The sequence below is a fragment of the Nematolebias whitei genome, chromosome 4 (genome assembly GCF_014905685.2).
Source record: "Nematolebias whitei isolate Nwh7 chromosome 4, NemWhi1, whole genome shotgun sequence".
Classification (NCBI taxonomy): domain Eukaryota; kingdom Metazoa; phylum Chordata; class Actinopteri; order Cyprinodontiformes; family Rivulidae; genus Nematolebias; species Nematolebias whitei.
Genome location: NC_056501.1, coordinates 45,040,179 through 45,048,647, shown reverse-complemented (window position 1 = coordinate 45,048,647; position 8,469 = coordinate 45,040,179). Strand labels below are relative to the sequence as shown.

At 45.0% G+C, this 8,469-nt stretch overlaps 1 protein-coding gene across 3 annotated transcripts in view; it reads left to right on the top strand.

Moving 5' to 3' along the window:
• Positions 1 to 3,704: 3,704 nt before the first annotated feature.
• Positions 3,705 to 8,469, top strand: part of LOC119408576 (protocadherin-18) — a 20,152-nt gene continuing 15,387 nt past the window's right edge. The window contains exons 1-3 of one of the 3 annotated variants that reach the window (XM_037675418.1): positions 3,705 to 6,424; positions 6,855 to 6,910; positions 7,853 to 8,022. In XM_037675418.1, coding sequence (XP_037531346.1) covers positions 3,929 to 6,424; positions 6,855 to 6,910; positions 7,853 to 8,022 — 2,722 coding nt within the window. In that variant the 5' untranslated portion in view covers positions 3,705 to 3,928. Of the gene's footprint in view, positions 6,425 to 6,821; positions 6,911 to 7,852; positions 8,023 to 8,469 lie in introns of all 3 variants that reach the window. The other 2 variants (XM_037675417.1, XM_037675419.1) reach the window with 2 other exon arrangements.

The window sequence follows — 8,469 nt, the reverse complement described above, 5'->3', positions numbered from 1 at the left end:
AAAAAACTTTGAACTTAAAAAGGATGTCCTTCATGTACACAAGTACAGAAGATCCCACACTGCAGCTAGAAACCCGGAACAAGCCTCCACAAGTGAGACAGCATTGCAAGTGACTAATGCTAATAAATCATCCATCCATCCATTATCTTTTACCTGCTTCTTCCATTTTGGGTCACGGGGGTCGCTGGTGCCCATGTCCAGCAATCACTGTGCGAGGGGCGGGGTACACCCTGGACGGGTCGCAAGTCCATCACAGGGCCACATAGAGACAAACGAGACAAACAACCATTCACTCCCTCACTCACACCTGGGAACAGTTTAGAGTTACCAATCAGCCTAACATGCATGTTTTTGGTCTGTGGGAGGAAACCGGAGTACCCAGAGAAAACCCACAGAGAGAACATGTAAACTCCACCCAGAAAGGCCCCCAGACCGGGATTTGAACCAGGGACCTGCTCGCTGAGAAGCATCAGCTCTACCAGTTGCGCCACCGTGCTGCCCGCTAATAAATAATATTTGGCACTTTTAATATAAGTGCTATGCATATGGCTGTTACTGAATATATGTCACCAGCTCTTACAGCTGTTGCACTTTTTTGTAGCAAATAAGCCTAAATAAGAGGACTATGTTCTGACAAAGGAACGTATATAAAATATTGGCATTGGTTATCGACCAAATACATTTTAACTTATTGGATATTGTCCAAAAAAACAATATCGTACATCCTTAATTTATATGGTGCTGGTGGCCATCTTGGATTTTACCATGGCAAGTCAGTTTTGATCATGGCCTTTCTTATTCAGCCCCACATCAACATGGAAGTCAGTAGTTTGCAAACTTTTTTTAATTTTCATGCTCATAACATGAAGGGATGGATGGTTTGGATTATTGGTGTTTTGAACCATTTGGCATGACTGTCTCAGAGGAACTGATGGGGGAGAGGGCGGCCCTGGAAGCCATCTTAGCACCAGCAAACTGTTTTTTTTTTTTTCTGCTATGGAGTGTGCTGTTTGTGGGTATCAGTTTGTTTGGTGACTCCTCAGATTGAAAGAAGTCCTTTGGATGAAGGACAAAACATCTCAGATTAAAAAAGAAACCGTCCAGATGACCTGACTGAACTTTGTTGGATTTTTACCTGGATTGTTGAGCATGAACTTTGATGATGGTGTATTTCCACTCCTGCCAGAAGTTTAATTTTATCACATCATTCATTCAACCTTTATTTAGAAAGGTAAATCCCATTGAGCCTCAAGGACTCATTTACAAGAGAGACCTGATTTCAACAAAGAATGATGACAACAATGGACAACAGCAACAGCAATAAACAGTTATAAAAAGTCATACTGCAGTTTTTTTGTTGTTTTTTTTTTTACAAATAGGATGGCTAGAAGAAAAAGGTAACAAAAACAGCTAGATTCTAAGGCGAATGTAGAAAACTAAAAACAGGAACATGTCTGCATTGGTCCCTGCCAGGAGTCCAACAGATTCTTAAAGCCACTTAGAGAGGTCAAGGTCGAGAGCTTCAATTGTTTTTGTAAGATATTCCAGGAAACAGGAGCGGAGTAGGAGAAGGCCCTTTTGCCTAGTTCAGTCCTCATTGAGGGAACACTGCAGGTAATAATGTCCTGAGAGCGCACGCTGTAGCTGCACTATCGCAGAGACATGTAGGAGGAGATGTATGAAGGCAGCAGACCAAGAAGTGATTTAAAGATGAAAATATACCAGTGAGAGAGTTTGCGTGAAGTTAATGATGTCCAGTTAACCAGTGAATACTGGGTGCAGTGGTGGGTACGATAATCACAGCCAGTTATGAATCTTAGTGCACCATGATAGACAGCATCCAACATCTGCAGGGTTCTTGTAGGAGCGTTCATGTAAATAATGTCACCGTAATCAATTGAGGGAAGGAAAGTCACAGATGCAAGGCGTTTTCTAGCATTCAGGGTTAGACAGGATCTGTTTCTGAAAAAGAAACCCAGTTTAACTTTCAGTTTCTTTACCAAGTTTTCCACATGAAGCTTAAAAGAGAGATGTGAGTCGACCAAGATACCCAAATATTTATAGGAATCAACAAACTCAATGGGGACACCTTTTGAGGATAAAATCGGAGGAAGAACTGCTGGGACAGACTTCCTATTTGAAAAAAGCATCCCTTTGGTTTTGTCGGCATTTAGGACAAGTTTGAGGTGAAACAAATCAGTCTGGATGATGTTGAATGCAGATTTCAAAAGCTGGAAATCCTTAGCAACTGTTTTAGCTCGACAATAAACAACTGTGCCATCAGCATAGAAATGTAAGGATGCATTAGGGATGTTTTTACCTACATTATGTATGTAGATTGTAAAGAGGATAGGTCCTAAGACTGAGCCTTGTGGTACACCATTGTTGACTGTTAAATAACTGGAGGAAGTACCATTATGTTGAACACATTGCCTCCGGTCTGAGAGATAGTTAGAGAACCAACCAATGGTGTGTTCTGAGAAACCAATTTCTGAGAGTTTATGACACAATATGTTATGATCCACAGTGTCAAAAGCTTTAGACAGGTCTAAGAAAAGTGCAGCACAATAATCCTTAGCATCCAGTGCTTCAACAACATCATTAAGAACCTTCAGTGAAGCAGTGGTTGTGCTGTGTTGTTTCCTGAAACCAGATTGATGTGGAGGTAAGATGTTAAATGAGTCCAGGTAATTTTTGATTTGAGAGTTTATCAGTTTTTCTAGAACCTTGGCTAAAATGCAGAATTTAGAGATTGGTCGATAGTTGTTCAGTGAGGTGGGGTCACCTCCCTTCAGCAAAGGAAGAACAAAGGCTGTTTTCCAAGTGTCTGGGATGGAGTTTTGTCTTATGGAGAGATTGAAGATGTGGGTCACAGGGACTGTGATGATATGAGCAGCCAGCCTTAAGAAATAAGGTGGAAGTTCATCTGGACCTGCAGATTTTTTAGGATCAAGATCTTTTAACAGTTTATTAACCTCACTGACTGAGAATGGAGAAAAAGAGAAGCTGTGATTAACTGAGGATTGACTTGTAGGAGGGATTTGATTTGTACAAGTTTGGTTATTAAGTGAAGTGGCTGATTTTCCATTAGTAACTGTGTCAACATTTCATCAGTGTGTTGTTTTCAGAGTTTTACTCCAGAACCAGACAGTCTGCAGGCTCCTCCTAATGTTCAGTGACTTTAGGAGGCTCCGTGTAGTTTTCTTCAGGGAGCGGCTGGACCTTCTCCTCCTCCGTGTTTCTGACATGTTCAGCTGGAGATGACTAAAGATGGAGCTGACAGACGCTGTGAGCACCAGCCCAACAAAGGAAGTCTGCCGGGGTCAGTGGGGCGCCGCGGGGGTGTCAAAGTGCCAGAGCCCCCAGTAAGTTTTCCTGGCGTCATTGTTGCGACACACTTTTAATTCGGAGGTGTTTTCTGCGCCATGCGGGGGGAGGAGGTCGGAGCTGCGCGAGAAATCCCTCCTGCAAGGAGGTCTGGTGATTTAGGAGGGGAGGGGCAGCGAGAGGCGCTGTGTGAGTGCGTGCGTGTTGGGTGCAGGGGGGGAAAGAGAGCTGAGTGCGTGGAGCTGGTCGCACGCGCGCGCACGCACACACGCCTTTTCTTCCTCTCTTTCTCCTCTCCAATGAGCCAGACTGGGAGAAAGCTGCCAATACACACACGCGCGCGCGCATTCTCACTTGCCAGACACACACACACTGAGGAGGAAGAGGAGGAGACGGAGGCAACAGTTCAGTCTGCGGGAGCAGCGCAGGGATCTGCTCGTGCGCTCCAGAAACTGCGCACTTTCCTCCTGTTTGTTTGTTTTTCTGTTGTTTGTTTACTTCTGTCAGCAGTGACTGGACTCAACATGGCACAGCTTTGAGGATTTATCCTTTTCCCTCGTCTCCGTCTGTGGAAGTAATCGCCACAGTGCGCGCGCTCAAGATGGGGCCAAAAGTGTTGTGGATGAGAGGAGGCGTCCTGCCGGCCGCCGCGCAGCTGCTGCTGCTCGCGCTCCTGCACGGCGCCGCCGGCAAAACGCTCAAATACAAAGTTTACGAGGAGCAGAAGGTGGGCACCGTCATCGCCCGCGTGAAGGAGGACGTCTCCGGAGTTCTGTCCAAGCTGCCCGGCTCCCTGAGCTTCCGCTTCCGCGCCATGCAGCGGGGCAGCGCGCCGCTGCTGTCCGTCCGCGAGGAGGACGGAGAGATCAGCATCGGAAGCAAAATCGACCGCGAGAAGCTCTGCGAGAAGAACCTGAACTGCACCATCGAATTCGACGTGGTGACGCTGCCCACGGAGTACCTGCAGCTGTTCCACGTGGAGGTGGAGGTGCTGGACATCAACGACAACTCCCCGCACTTTTCACGCGCAATCGTGCCCATCGAAATCTCCGAGAGTGCGTCGGTTGGGACGCGCGTCCCGCTGGACGGCGCGGTGGACGCAGACGTGGGGGAGAATTCCCTCCACACCTACTCACTGACGCCCAACAACTTCTTTAAGATTGACGTGAGGACCAGGACGGATGGGGCCAAGTACGCAGAGCTGGTGGTGATGAGGGAGCTGGACCGGGAGGTCCAGTCCAGCTATCAGCTGCAGCTCACGGCCTCCGATAACGGTGTGCCCCCCAAGTCAGGGTCCACTTTACTCAAGATAAGTATCTCAGATTCTAATGACAACAGCCCAGCTTTTGATGAACAGGCGTATGTCATCAGTTTGATGGAAAATTCCCCTCTTGGCACTCTGATCATAGATTTAAATGCCACAGACCCAGATGAAGGCACAAATGGTAAAATTGTCTACTCCTTCAGCAGCCATGTTTCACCAAAGATCTTGGAAACATTTAAGATAAACCCAGAAAATGGCCACATAACTCTTGTTAAAAAAGTTGACTATGAAACCACTGTTTCATATGAGCTAGATGTTCAAGCTCAGGATTTGGGTCCAAATTCGATCCCTGGACTCTGTAAGATAGTGGTGAAAGTGGTTGATGTGAACGACAACAAACCAGAAATAAACATTAACCTGATGACTCAAGGCAAAGAGGAAGTTGCGTACATATCAGAAGGGGCCCCGGTGGACACGTTCATAGCTCTGGTACGGGTTGATGACAATGATGCTGGCCTCAATGGGGAAGTGGTGTGCAGGCTGCACGGCCACGGACACTTCAGGCTCCAGAAGACCCATGAGAAGAACTACATGATCCTTACCAACATCTCACTGGACAGGGAGAAGAGGTCAGAGTACAGTCTGACAGTTATAGCTGAGGACAGGGGTTCCCCCAGCCTGTCCACCATTAAACACTTCACTGTTCAGGTGCTGGATGAAAACGATAATCCTCCTCATTTTGAGAAGAACCACTACGAGATTTTTAAATCTGAGAATAACTCTCCTGGGGCCTACCTGATGACAGTGGTGGCCTCAGATCTGGATTTAGGAACAAATGGTCAGGTCACCTACGCTATCATAGATGCTTTGATTCAAGCGAGCCCCATTTCTACCTATGTCACAATTGACCCTTCAAATGGTGCCATCTATGCCTTGCGGAGCTTTGACCATGAAGACGTCAGCCGGATAGCATTCACTATTCAGGCTCGTGACGGGGGGAACCCTGCTCTGTCAGCCAACACTACTGTCCTGCTCACTGTTCTGGATGAAAATGACAATCCACCGGTCATCCACTCCCCTGCTCTCAGGAATCATACCGCTGAACTCCCTCTGTGGAAGTATGCATCCCCTGGTCAGCTAGTCACGGCACTGAAAGTCACTGACCGTGACTCTGGTGCCAATGGAGAGGTGAGCTGTGCCATTGTTGGAGGGAATGAGGATGGACTTTTTGTGATGGATGCTCGGCGGTGTGAGCTCCGAACCAATGCCAGTCTGGAGCAGGCTTCACGGGATGTGATGGAGATAAGAATAGAAGTACAAGACAGAGGCACCAACCGGTTGACCACAGGAGCCCTCCTCAGGCTCTCCCTGCAGGAAAACATGGATATCCTCCCCCCTCTCTACCCCACCGGCTCCAGCGGGGCTTCTTTCGATCTCTCGCTCATCATCATCATTTCTCTTGTCGCTGTTTGTGCTCTGCTGCTAATTGTCATGGTGATGTTCGCGACCACTCGCTGCAGCCGCGAGAAGAAGGACCCCAGGCACAACTACAACTGCCGTGTGGCTGAAAACAGTTACCAGAACCACCCCAAAAAGCCTGCCAGACAGATACATAAGGCAGACATTACCCTGGTCCCCACTGTCAATGGAACCTTACCTGTCCGATCTCACCCGCACTCCCCCCTGCCCTCCCCTACACCTGAGAGAGGCACTCTGGGAAGCAGGCAGAGCCATCACAGCCGGCAGTCACTCAACAGTCTAGTCACCATCTCCTCCAATCACGTGGCAGAGAGTTTTGCCCTGGAGTTGGCCCACACCACACCTCCTGTAGAGGTAAGATGTCTGCTTTTTTCCCCTTGCTTACTTTCTCTTCATTTGGACGTATATTTGCTTAAATGTATGACATGCCAAAGGTATCACAAATGTTCATTTGGATTTGAAAAAATGTAAAATAATCTACTTTAAACATTGTTTTATCAAGTTCTTGCTTTGGATTTTATCTGTTGTTCTCATATTTTGTTATCCTCAATCCTCCCTATCATGCTTTTTTTACCATCACCCTCAGCAGCAAATCACAGACTCATGTCACCTCTTTTTCCTTTAGTCCTTCCCCATATTGCACTCCTACCACACAACATTGTCTTGTGGTCTTGGTTATTCAACTCCATTCATTTTCCCTCTTCATTTTTCCCTTTTATTTTTGTCTTTTGTTTGTTTCTCGGGATTGTAGCAAGTCTCACAGCTTCTGTCCATGCTCCATCAGGGCCAGTACCAGCCACGGCCAAGTTTCAGAGGCAACAAATACACCAGAAGCTACAGGTAATGTTCAAATGTGGAACTACCTTAGAGAACCTCTGTGATGTCACAACAAAACCCTTCTGTATAACAGTTGTTTGTACTTTCACATAAAGTAGCTCATTCCAAGAAGTTTTAGTTTGCAGTCTGTATAATGTCATGCACTGTAAAACAGAATTTTGAACAAATTAGAATATTACCCATGAAGAATATTTATGTTTTACTCCAGTACTTAAGCTAGCAAATGTAATATACAAAAATGGTCAAATTTGAACTCAGTATTTATCTTCAAAATGAACTGCAATCTTACATTTTTTTATTGAAATTAACCAAATATAATGGCTCTTTACTACAACGCACTCCATCAACATTTACGTCAATACAAAACATGCACAATGAACAGCTCTTTAGCAGTTTTGACATATAGGAATGTCCTCATAATACTGCTGGAATAACTAACAGGATATTAACGAGGGTGTACGTTTAACAAAGAAACAAACAAAAAAACATGTATCCCAAAGTTGTGGACATCAGTGGAAAATATTGGCTAATGTAAGGCTAGCTAGAGAGCTACATATGCACTGTGCCTTGTTATTAGACATAAAGGATATACATGTAAAAACTAGAGATGTGACAATCTCAAAGTTTCCACATTTTAATGAATCAAGAATTGTGCCCTTCAAAGATCTGTAAACCCCATCTTTTCTAAAACAGAACTTTCCAAACTATTAACTTTTATAACAGTTCTTAAACTTAATTTTAATTAAGTTAGCGGTATTCTTTACACATACTGTACCATTGAAGACTAATCAGTTTCTGTTCACAATAGCAAATGAACCTTCCCTTAAAAATATGCTTCTGCAAACTGCTCTCTTCCGCTACTCCTTTTTATCCATCAAGTTTTCTACATTGTTTTAATGTAACAGTTGTGATCAATGCATCAAGCCTCTGTCTGGCTCTGTGCAGATATGCCCTGAATGAGATGGACAAGTTCAGTCTGAAGGACAGCGGCCGTGGAGACAGCGAAGCTGGGGACAGTGACTATGATCCTGGCAGGGAGTCCCCCATGGATAGGTTCCTCGGTGAGGCCTTTACTGACCTATATTCTCCCAGTGGGCAGCACAGACTGCATGCAGGTACAACCCAGCCCCCAACCTACCACCACATTGACCGGTCTGTCTGTTTCACTGCATTTCAAAACCCATGAGTCCCCCTCATGGGACCTTACATTGAGAGAAAGAGGATTTTTTTGTTTTACCATTTAATCAACTTGTTATGCCTCACTGAACGGTTAAAAAATACATCTACAACATTTGAATGGAGATTGCAAGAGCGCAATCATCCATTCATCCATCCTCATCCATCCATCGATTCATCTATCCTTAAATGCATACATACATACATTACACGCATACACATTACATACAAACATTACATACATACATATATAAATACATACATACACATATACATACATACATACATACAAACATTACATACATACATACATATATACATACATACATACATACACATATACATACATACATACATACATACATACATACATACATACATACATA